Source organism: Manihot esculenta, chromosome 8 (genome assembly GCF_001659605.2).
Source record: "Manihot esculenta cultivar AM560-2 chromosome 8, M.esculenta_v8, whole genome shotgun sequence".
NCBI lineage: Eukaryota > Viridiplantae > Streptophyta > Magnoliopsida > Malpighiales > Euphorbiaceae > Manihot > Manihot esculenta.
Window position 1 is genome coordinate 26584511 of NC_035168.2, and position 12036 is coordinate 26596546.

General features: G+C 45.1%; 1 protein-coding gene across 1 annotated transcript; it reads left to right on the plus strand.

Annotated features, from left to right (window-relative positions):
* LOC110620014 (NADPH-dependent aldo-keto reductase, chloroplastic) lies at nt 1-11800 on the plus strand. The gene is made up of 8 exons (XM_021763562.2): nt 1-340; nt 500-550; nt 634-710; nt 10287-10374; nt 10567-10842; nt 11049-11297; nt 11424-11529; nt 11698-11800. The coding sequence occupies exons 1-7, from the start codon at nt 221-223 to the stop codon at nt 11508-11510; spliced, it is 948 nt and encodes a 315-aa protein (XP_021619254.1). The 5' UTR covers nt 1-220; the 3' UTR covers nt 11511-11529; nt 11698-11800.
* Nucleotides 11801-12036: the final 236 nt, after the last annotated feature.

A 12036-nucleotide genomic window follows, 5' to 3' on the forward strand; every position in this document is an offset into this window, starting at 1 on the left:
AGTCAAAGAATGTGCATTACCGGCTCAGTTGACGTGTGTATGTAGGTCAGCAATCGTCACATTTTCAAGATTGTTCAAGAGAAAGCGCACCGCACCAGAAAGATTCTGGCCGGCGCCTGTAATTTCGCTTTTTGAAGATCATTTGCACTTCTATAAATATATCAGTCATTGCTTATTTTCTCTCAAATCAAGATTTGGGTAGTGTTTGTTTTTGCAAGAAATGGCCAATGCAATTCGATTTTTTCAGTTGAACACCGGAGCCAAAATCCCTTCTGTTGGGCTCGGCACTTGGCAGTCTTCCCCTGGCGTTGTCGGTGATGCTGTTACTGCTGCCGTTAAGGTATTGGCGCCGCACTTCCTTTGCTGATTGCTTTAGAGTTTTTTTTCTTGGGGTTTGGCTATAATGGGTATTCGAACTCGACTTCTCAGAAACAGGGGGCTAGAACAAATTAGGTTTTGGTTTGGCTACTAGTATGCTTACAGTTGTCTGTTGATGCAGGTTGGATATAGACACATCGACTGTGCTGCAGTTTATGGCAATGAGAAGGAGGTGATGATTCTTATAACCCACATTTGTCTCTACTATGTTTGATTTAATGTTTATTCTCAATAAATGTGTTCTGGTTTCTGCAGATTGGTTCCGTACTGAAGAAGCTGTTTGATGATGGCGTAGTGAAGCGTGAAGAGTTATGGATTACCTCCAAACTCTGGTAGGTATTAGTTGTTCTGTTATAATTCCTTACTTGTCTGAAATAGATGATTTGTAAGAAAGAATTCAATTCCTTTGTTTGGATTAAGGGAATTGGAGAAAAGAGAACAGAAAAGAAACTCAATTTTCTACCCTTTTCTCTTATTTGGACAAAAATTATAAGAGAGAAAAGAGGAGAAAGGAGGAGAAATTTGATGTCTCAATTTCCCACCCAAAATATTTTTCTTCAATTTGGAGAGGGATGGAAGAAGAAATAGAAATCATTATATATGTAAAATTACTTATTGATGATCTGAGATACAGAGAAATAGGGTTTTAGAGAGGTTCTTGGAATAATGAAAAACTTAGAGCTTAGGGGAGGATCATTCTCCTTTTATTTATTTTCCTCCTCTGCCAGTGACGTGCAACGGCCTGGCTATTATTGGACCACCTGTCTCTGTCATATTGATACGATTGTACGAGGATATCCGGTACATGTCTCATGCGTAACGGCGGCCTCTGATTCCTTTCGTGCGTGTTTGGATGGGTCCACAAGGCTGAAGGTGGGGCCTTCTTCCCGATTCCGGGCTGGACCGGGAGATAGGAATAATACTGAGCCCAAGGAGGATCAGCCTGAGAAGCAGTGAGGGCTGGCCGGTCTCAGAGGCAATGGGAACTGGGTCGGCCTGGTTGAGAAATCCATATGGACCCTGTATCAAGGTTCGAACGGGCTGGACCTATTTGTATTGGGGTCGCGTGGGCCTCCGAGTGATGGGCCGTGATTGAGGGCTTGTTCCCTGACCGGAGTGGAGAAATCCAACGGTCATCAATTGCCCCTTTACCTTCTTGGCAGTTATTGCCCCAACTGTCGAGGGGGTAAACATCAAGAATCATTATGACCGCGCCTGTTTGAATTCAGCTTGCTCCATAACGCCCTTTCATCTTTTTGTCACTTGTAGCTTTAAATCCTCTCTGTCTTTTTTCTATTTCTAGCTTTTCTCTGCTCTTCGTGCATACTGCTGTCTTCACTTTCCTGCCTTTATCTTCCAGGTACGCTTTCTTTCCTTTCTTGTGAATAGCCTTTAAGGATTCTGATGCCCCTAGCCTAGAGTATAACGTCGCCCTGTCTCACATTAAAATCTCAGCCTCCGGCTATATATTAATAACACCTCTGTAACAGCCCGGAAACCGAACTGCCACCGGCACTAGGATCCAGATCGACTTAAGGTCGCCGGGACCCGTAGTAAGCCTGCTATCCTGTGTATACCTGTAAAATCCCATACATGATCATACATTTGCTGTAAAACACATAAAACTTTTCTTCATTCCAAGGCTTAACCTGTGCATGCAATCTTTCTATTCTCTACTAATCCCTACTAGAGCTCCTCATGGCCCTAGGCGGATCAAACTCATCATGTTAAGCCTGGTTTTGCTCATAAACATACAACAATAAAGAAACATACATAAACTGATCATGTGACGCTACAAAGGGATTACAAGTCTTATAAGTCAAGCACCATTCTATACATATACACTATCTCTATACAATTATATGTCCATGCTAGCTATTACAAAACTCTGTACTCTTCCTGTACCCTGCTGAGTTCTCTCTGACCTCTGAACCTGCACAACTAAAGTTAGGGGAGAGGGATGAGCTACGATAGCCCAGTGAGTAGAATAGTAAAATAACAGGTGATAAAACATGCTCTCATGGAATGCAACATATAAGCACATCACCTCGGCCGGACGGATCAAAAATCCCTCTATCTCATCTGGGGTACCTAAGTACCATGTGCCTGGTCCCCGTAGGGCTGTTCCAGGTCTTTGTGTTGTGCCTGGTCCCCGTAGGGCTGTTCCAGGTCTTCCTCTGAGGGCTAATGTTCGGCGGCCGAAAGTGACCTTCGGCGGCCGAACCTTTACATTTCTCCCTTGTTGCTTTTCTTTCAAAACTCAATGCTTTTCACACTTCAAAACATGAAAACAAGTGAAAATACCTTGGAAAACATATGCATTACCCTTCTCGAGGGTTCCGACACCCAAGATTCCACCGGACTACAGGAATTCCGATGCCAGACTCGAGCTGGGTATTACATCCTTCTCAGCCTCAGGCTCCTTATCGGGACAAAGGGATCCCTCTTTCCGATTCTCCTCCCTCTGGTTCAACCGATCTCCAGAAAGATGCAAGTTTAGTTTTCTTTGTCATGTGGAAGAGGTATGGTTTATCCTTCCCTTATCTCCTTCTTTCAACGGGGTTTTCCAATATTTCGGGATTGTTTCTCGGACGCTGGCCCCTGGTTTCACTCTCTTTATGTTTTCTTTCGAATCTGCTCCGTCTTTCATGGGGTCTGTTCTAACCTTGCTTTTGTGATTTTTGCAGCCTTTGGGGGTAAAGATGAATCGGATTAAGCCCCCTAAGATTCTTACGCCGCCCATAGGGAGCTTGAACGTTGCTTCAGATGTCTTCCTAATGGGGCGATTGGCGGGGGAGGTTACTCGACAAGTCGCCAAAATCATGTTTTCCAGGTCGTCCGGACGGCCTCCTCCCCCTGCTCCTGCCCGAGCTTCGGAGCCGAGCTTTCGCGGTGCCGAATCTTTAAGGCGGCTAAGTATTGACAAGTCCGTTTCAGCCGTGCTGGTTGTTCAAGCTCTCAGGTTCTCTCGGGCTTTAAGGCCGAGCGAGGACTCCGGTTTGACGACAGCGAAGCCTGCCCCGTCTTTTGGCGATGCTTCTGGAGAGAGGCCTGAGGCCTTCATAGCTGAGATGAGTACCCTTGCTAGCCGGGCTGAGATCGCCTCTGTGAGGAATGTCTATGGGGTCCCCTCCGAGGTCGGTCCGACTGATGAGGATAGGGAACCCAGCTTTGTGGATGATGGGGGTGTAGCGGAGAAGGTCGGAGGCAAGTGTCCTATTCTCCTCAAAGTGTTTGTCTTGGTTCGTTCTCCAAAGAAGTCTTGGGCTTCCGGAAGATCGGCTCCTATCTTTCTTTCTCCCGGGGAGGAGGAGAGGATTCTCATGGTGCCCCTGATGTCTGCTCCTGACTCAAACTCATGGAATAACATGGTTTCTGAGGCTTATTATGAGATACAAGATGTTGTTTACACACGTAATATTAGCAAGGGTAATCTGCTAAAATTAGTCCAACATAGTATGTGTGTAGATTTGCAACATTCACTTGTTCCATTGCTCTTTAGAATGCCTCGCCAATTTTCCTCGGCTTGCTCGAGTGTATTGTGCATCACACTTGGGCGACAGGAAGCTTGCCTATGACGGAACAGTGAGAGATGCTTATGGGGATCAACTTGTTCAGCTCTCCTATAATAACGAGATAGAGTTCGGTTGGTGAGTAGGGGACCTCTAAGGGAGTAGAAGGAGTCCGCCGAGCTAAAAGGGGAACAGGGTAGATAATAGCGCCTCGGGTTGTGCAAGTCCTTTGAGGACAGCTCTTTCTTCAGTGGAGTAGGCACTTGTAACATGCTATAAATGTACTTTTCTTTTAATGAAACTTTATTTTTACTTATTTTGCTTGCTGTTTCAACTTCATCGGACTACTTATTTTGTTAAACAGTATGACTTGTTTAAATTTTAAAGATTTGACAAGAAACACTTAAGCTGTGCTTAATAAACTTTGTAAAAATTTGACTACATCGTTTTTCATCTCTTGTCTCTCAGCTAATCAAGACTGAAAATTTTAACCAGGGATTTAGTCTCTGACTCATAAACTTTTCTTTTTTCACAAGGCATTCTTATCCGTAAGCTCTTTCCGAGCTGGGTTAGCCGCACTTACGAGCTCTGTTTTTAACAGTGATCAAGGCGTTCAATTTACAAGTTTTTATCCTTGTTACTTTATTAATGTGAGCTCGGGCGCATAGCCTTTGCTGAGTAATAATGAGTCAAATCATGTACCTGTCGCGATGATGAGCAGGGCTCGTCTTTCTGCCTTTAGTTCTGTCTTGACAGGGACTGGAGCTGAGGTTTTATCTGCTTCGTGCCATTAGATTTTCCTCGGATTGCCCCTTTACTTCCTCAGTATTTATTACATGAATAGTGAGGGAGTAAATCCCTGTACTTTATTTGTACTTGCACGGCCTCCTTTTAGGCGATTTTACTTTGCTTTCTGGTTGTGAGCTCGGATGTCTGGTCCTCCTCGAGGATCCTTCGTCAGGCGGTGCAACTTAATCTGCGTGCTCCACTGGGACAGGGAGTTCGGCCTTTGTCGTTTTCCTTCTTCGTCAGGCGGTTCTTTGTTATTTCCTCTATACTTAGCTTCATTCTACCTGAGTGTTGCATGTTGCAAGTCTATCCGAGATGGGAGCTCAGTTCTTTGCTCTTTGCTTAGGCTTTTATGCCTACAGTCTGTAACGCTTCTTGTATCGCGAGCTCGGGAGTTCGGAATTTCGCTTTTTTCGCTTTGGTGCCCCGAGCTCGTTTGTGAGGTCGGACTTGGTTTGGGAGCTCGGTTCCTTGCCCTGTGCTTAGGCTTTTATGCCTACAGTCTGTGATGCTTCTTGTACCCCTGAGTATTTTCCGGGCTCTTTACTGCTTAGACCTCTCTCTAGGCTAGTTGAGCTAGTTTAGTGCCAGCGGTCAATTCGCGAGATTGATGTAGTACCGAGCTCATTTTTTGAGGTCGGCATGGGGCTGTGACGCTCTTGGCTATTGTGCCCCGAGCTCTTTCGGGAGGTCGGAATCTGGTTTTTCATTGGTAGCTTAGGACTCATCTTTCGCATGAGATCGGAGCTGTGTTTTTATGAGTTGTCCCTGCACATGATATTGGGAATTTTTGCGCCGGGAGGCCCTTAAGACCTTCACCGACCGTTTTTGTTTTGTTTTCCTGGGAGTTCTAGGGGATCCCGGTCTGCTTTGTTTTCCTGGGAGTTCTAGGGGATCCCGGTCTTCTTTGTTTTCCCGGGAGTTCTAGGGGATCCCGGTCTTCGTGCTCCGGGAGGTCTTTTAAGATCCTCACCGGCCGTTTTTGTTTTGTTTTCCCGGGAGTTCTAGGGGATCCCGGTCTTCATGCTTCGGGAGGTCTTTTAAGATCCTCACCGGCCGTTTTTGTTTTGTTTTCTCGGGAGTTCTAGGGGATCCCGGTCTTCTTTGTTTTCCCGGGAGTTCTAGGGGATCCCGGTCTTCATGCTTCGGGAGGTCTTTTAAGATCCTCACCAGCCGTTTTTGTTTTGTTTTCCCGGGAGTTCTAGGGGATCCCGGTCGTTCTAGGGGATCCCGGTCTTCTACCTCTGAGGTCTCTATGTCTCGGGGTCTTCATTGCCAGGAGATCTTGGGGATCCTGGTCTTGTATCCGGGAGATCTTGGGGATCCCGGTCTTCTACCTCTGAGGTCTCTATGTCTCAGGGTCTTCATTGCCAGGAGATCTTGGGGATCCTGGACTTGTATCCGGGAGATCTTGGGGATCCCGGTCTTCTACCTCTGAGGTCTCTATGTCTCAGGGTCTTCGTTGCCAGGAGATCTTGGGGATCCTGGACTTGTATCCGGGAGATCTTGGGGATCCCGGTCTTCTACCTCTGAGGTCTCTATGTCTCAGGGTCTTCGTTGCCAGGAGATCTTGGGGATCCTGGACTTGTATCCGGGAGATCTTGGGGATCCCGGTCTTCTATCTCTGAGGTCTCTATGTCTCAGGGTTTTCATTGCCAGGAGATCTTGGGGATCCTGGACTTGTATCCGGGAGATCTTGGGGATCCCGGTCTTCTACCTCTGAGGTCTCTATGTCTCAGGGTCTTCGTTGTCAGGAGATCTTGGGGATCCTGGACTTGTATCCGGGAGATCTTGGGGATTCCCGTCTTCTACCTCTGAGGTCTCTATGTTTCAAGGTCTTCATATTCTGTTCTTTCTTTTTCAAAGAGAAGTGACATTCATAATAGAGATAACATCATTGTGTAAAGAATGGCGTTATTTTATTCATTTGTGCTTTTCATAGTACAATATTTTTCTTTACAAATATTTCAAAGGAAATACCTCTTCAAGTGCTGGATATTCCAGGCATGGGGCTCAGGGTTTCCCTGCATATCTTCAATTCGGTATACTCCTGGCCTAACCACTTTTGCTATCCTGAATGGGCCCTCCCAGGTCGGTGCCAACTTGCCCACTGCCGCTCTTTTTCCCGTAGCTTCCAAGTTTCTTAGGGCTAGGTCTCCTATCTTTAGAGTTCTTTCCCTGACTCTTTGGTTGTAGTAACGGGCTGCCCGTTGTTGATAAGCAGCAGTTCGGACTTGAGCTTCCTCCCTAATTTCTTCGAAAGCGTCCAAGTTGTTCCTTAATTTGTCGTCGTTAGTGTTCTCGTTAACAAATTGGACTCGATGAGTGGGGATTTGCAGCTCGACTGGGACTACGGCCTCTGTGCCGTAAGCAAGTGCAAATGGCGTTTCTTTAGTGGACGCTCTAGGGGTAGTTCGGAGTGCCCACATGATACTGTTGAGCTCTTCTGCCCAGTTCGCCTTTGCCCCATCCAGCCGTTTCTTTAATCCTTGGAGGATAGCTCTGTTGGTAACCTCTGTTTGACCATTAGTTTGAGGATGGGCTACGGAGGAGAATTTGTGCCATATGCCCATGTTCGCCGTAAATGCTCTGAAAGTGCTGTAATCAAATTGTTTGCCATTGTCAGATATGAGCACTCTCGGTATGCCAAACCTGCAGATGATGTTTCCCCATACGAAGTCTATCATCTTGCGAGCTGTGATCGTGGCTATTGCTTCCGCCTCTGGCCATTTTGAGAAGTATTCTACAGCCACCACCACGAATTTCCTCTGCCCCGTGGTCTTGGGGAAGGGTCCCAGGATGTCTATTCCCCATTGTGAGAATGGCCATGGACTGGATATGCTGGCTTGAGGAGTGGCTGGGACTTTGATGGCGTTAGCAAATCTTTGGCATACGTCGCATCTTCGGACAAACTCTTCTGCTTCTCTTTTAACAGTGGGCCAGTAGTACCCTTGCCTGAATATTTTATTGGCTAATGTCCCTGCCCCTTCGTGAGCTCCGCACATTCCCCTGTGTATCTCTTCCATCACCTTTGTAGCCTCTTCCGGGCTCACACACCGGAGCCACGGGCTGGATTTCCCTTTTCTGTATAAGGTCCCCCTTACTGCTTGGTAGTTGGCAGCACGAGCTGCTATCTTTCTGGCTTCGTCTTTATCCTCGGGGAGCTTTCCCTTCCCCAGGTATTCTAGGTATGGGGTCATCCAAGTCGGGCTTTGTTCCACCTGCAATACCGTGTTTGTTTTACTAAAAGCAGGCGTATGGACGTGCTGTATGTACACTTCATCGGGGAGCTGTTCTAATTCTTCTTTGGACAACCGACTAAGCAGGTCTGCTTCCTCATTTTCTTCCCGAGGTATTCTTTGAAATTTGATGGTAACTCCCCGATCTATGAGTTCAGCCTCTATAGCTTTTACTTTTGCCAGGTAGCTCTGCATGCCACCAGTTGTGAGTCGCTATTTACTTCGAGGTCGGTTGCCCCTACCTCCATTACCACCAGCATCCCGTTTATTAGGGCTTCATACTCCTCCATATTATTGGAGGCTTTGAATTCTAAGCGTAGGGCGTAGCAAACCTTAAATTCTCCAGGCCCCTTAAGCATTATTCCAGCACCGCTGCCTCCGGCACCTGAAGCCTCGTCTACATATAACTTCCAGCTGAACTTTTGGAAGAGTTCTTCCTTTCTTTCCTTCTCCGATACTTCTGAAGATGATTCTCCTTGTTCCTCATTGAATGTGCACTCTGCTATGAAGTCAGCAAGGGCCTGAGATTTTATAGCTGTTCGAGGTCGATACTCTAGGCAGTAAGGACTAATCTCAATGGACCACGCTAGCATCCGGCCTGAGGTCTCCGGTCTATGCAGAATCTTCTTCAAGGGTTGATCTGTCATTACTACTCCTTGGTGGCTTTCCAGATAAACCCTGAACTTTCGGACTGCCAGTAGTAGAGCGTATGCTATCTTCTCAATATTCAAATATCTGACCTCGGCATCTTTAAGCACCTTGCTGACATAGAAAATAGGCTTCTGCTCTCATTCTTCCACCCTTACCAATACGGCGCTGACCTCTTGTTCAGAGGTTGCCAGGTATATCAGAAGTTCCTCACCTTCCTTCCATGGACTCGGGCCCTCGGTTCTTCCTCTTCCCCGGCTCTTCTCCCCTTTTCTCCGGTACCGCGGCTGCTGGTTTGAAGGCGGTCAAGGGCAGGTTGGGGCTCATTGGTTTGGGGTTCTTCTACCACTGGGAGTATATTTATCGGGGTGCTGATGCCCCTTTGTTGCATTATCTGCCCCAACCAGTGGGCGGTGTTTTGTAGTTGGAGGGCCATGGTTTGAAGGTCCTGGTTAGATAAGGTAGCGGTGGGAGCATTCCCTGCCAAGCTTGGCGAGGGATTGAGAGGAATAGGTGTTTGGTTAATTAGTGTTGTAGGACTAGAAAAGGAGAACTGTTGCCCCTCTTGGGCAGAGCTCAGGTCATTTGGGATGTTAAGGTTGCTTTCATTGTGATTAGCCATCGTGGATCTCAGTGGGTTTTGTTAAGAGTGGAACTCCGGTGATGAAAAGATCTCCTTCGTTTCCCACAGACGGCGCCAATTGATGATCTGAGATCCAGAGAAATAGGGTTTTACAGAGGTTCTTGGAATAATGAAAAACTTAGAGCTTAGGGGAGGATCATTCTCCTTTTATTTCTTTTCCTCCTCTGCCAGTGACGTGCAACGGCCTGGCTATCATTGGACCACCTGTCTCTGCCATATTGATACGATTGTACGAGGATATCCGATACCTGTCTCATGCGTAACGGCGGCCCCTGATTCCTTTCGTGCGTGTTTGGATGGGTCCACAAGGCTGAAGGTGGGGCCTTCTTCCCGATTCCGGGCTGGGCCGGGAGATAGGAATAATACTGAGCCCAAGGAGGATCAGCCTGAGAAGCAGTAAGGGCTGGGCCGGCCTGAGAGGCAATGGGAACTGGGTCGGCCTGGTTGAGAAATCCATATGGACCCTGTATCAAGGTTCGAACGGGCTGGACCTATTTGTATTGGGGTCGCGTGGGCCTCCGAGTGATGGGCCGTGATTGAGGGCTTGGTCCCTGACCGGGGTGGAGAAATCCAACGGTCATCACTTATATACCCTTTATGTCATGCAAAAAGAAAACCAAAACTTATGGTAATAAAGTAATTTTATTGGGAGAGAAATTTTTATTTCTCCTTTATCCAAACCATGGAAAAGAAATTTGATTTCTTTCTTTTTTTTTTTTTTTTCTTTTCTCTTCATTTCTCCTCTTTAATCTCTCCTCAATTCCATTGCACCAATTAAGGATCCAAACAAAAAGGGTTAGAATTCAATTGAGTTCCTATACAATCATACAAAACTTTTATTCTTTTAAAATAATTGTTTTAAGTGTAAAAATAAATTAAATTCTTTGATTTTAGTAAAAAATCAATTGAATTGAATTATTGCAAATTTCATGATTTCAAGCAAGAGAAATATATGAACTGTGACGTTGGGTTCATTCACAAACAGGATCAAAGATAAATTGGTAATCTATGGTTAAGCATAAAGTTGTAGAATTGAAGCTACTGTATATTATTAACGGGGTTTATAATGATCTGCAGGTGTACTGACCATGCACCAGAGGATGTTCCTGTGGCACTAAATAGAACACTGCAAGACTTACAACTTGATTATGTAGATCTGTATCTGGTATGATCATTGCAATCAAAGCCTTATATTTTGCTTCATAGCCTTGCTAACCAGTACTTATTTTTGAAGCAATTTGAATTCATTTTCTTTGTGTGGCTTTGGGGTCTGCTCGAAATTCCAAGAAATGGAAAACTTGGGTCATACAAGCATTCCATTTTGCTTACGATATTGTTTTCTTTTTTTGGGTTAAAGATTCACTGGCCAGCCAGTATGAAGAAAGGTTCTGTTGGTTTTAAGCCTGAGAACCTTACACGCCCTGACATACCCAGCACATGGCGTGCAATGGAAGCACTGTTTGATGCTGGCAAGGCTCGAGCTATTGGAGTTAGTAATTTCTCTGCAAAGAAGCTTGAAGATTTGGTAGCTGTTGCACGTGTTCCTCCTGCTGTTAACCAAGTGGAGATTCATCCTGTATGGCAGCAGCCAAAGCTTCATGAATATTGTAAATCCAAGGGAATTCACTTAACTGTAAGTATTCAAAACAGAGGTGGCTTATTTCGCCATAACCTGGCTCCTGGTAGATTTTGTTGTGGTGAATAGATTGAACTAAATTTTGCCCGTCCTTTTCAGAAAGATGGAAAATATGTATGTGTGCTTGTGCCTTGACCCCTGATTGGTTGATCATACAAATAAGAATCATGGTGTTTTTTTTTTTTTTTCCTTTTTTTTTCCAGGGGTATTCGCCACTAGGTTCCCCAGGAACAGGAACTGTCAAGACTCAGGTTCTCAAGAATCCTATTCTCACTGCAGTTGCTGAGAAATTAGGCAAGACACCAGCACAAGTTGCTCTTCGATGGGGACTGCAAATGGGTCACAGTGTATTGCCTAAGAGCACGAATGAGGCAAGGATCAAGGAAAACTTCGATGTTTTTGACTGGTCTATTCCTGATGATTTGTTAGCCAAGTTTTCTGAAATTGAGCAGGCATGATTCTGTACTCTCACCAAGTTACATTTTTCAATCCTTTTAGAGGTTTCAGGTTTTTTGGGGCGAAATTAACTTAATTCTATCTTAGATGATTGACATGATGGTTTTGTTTTAATCATGCAGGTGCGGCTAATAAGGGGCACTGGATTTGTTGATGAGACTTACGGCGTTTACAGGACAGTTGAAGAACTTTGGGATGGTGAAGTGTGAGCAGACATCAGATGTTTCAATGACTAGATTTTCCTATTTGGCTTCTTCTATCTTGTATACTCAAATGTCAAATCTTTCTCCTGCTTGCGATTTGAGACTTCACTCAATAAACAGATAGGTTGAGCCAGAGAATTTGGCATAGAAATTATGAACAGCTTTGATGATCATTTGAAGTAACTGAATTAAATTGAGGTGCATTTTATTACGATTTAAGTATTTTGTTACGATTTAATTATTAAATTGTTTCTTTAATTATGGAGTAATAAATATTCTATTTCTTAGTTGAATTATCTGTCGGTATTTTCCTTTAGTATGCATTTTTTAGCCAACTGGAAGTCTGGAAAGATATGAATTCTGGAAACAAACTGAAAGTTCAGGAGCCCAATTGCAACAAAATAGAAATTGGTAGGTGCACAAGGTTCCAGCTCACCTTTATGCCATGATGACTAGTAGGGCTGAGCAGAATCCGGTTCAAACCGAAAAAACCAACCGAACCGAACCGATTTGAAAATTTGGTTCTGTTTTT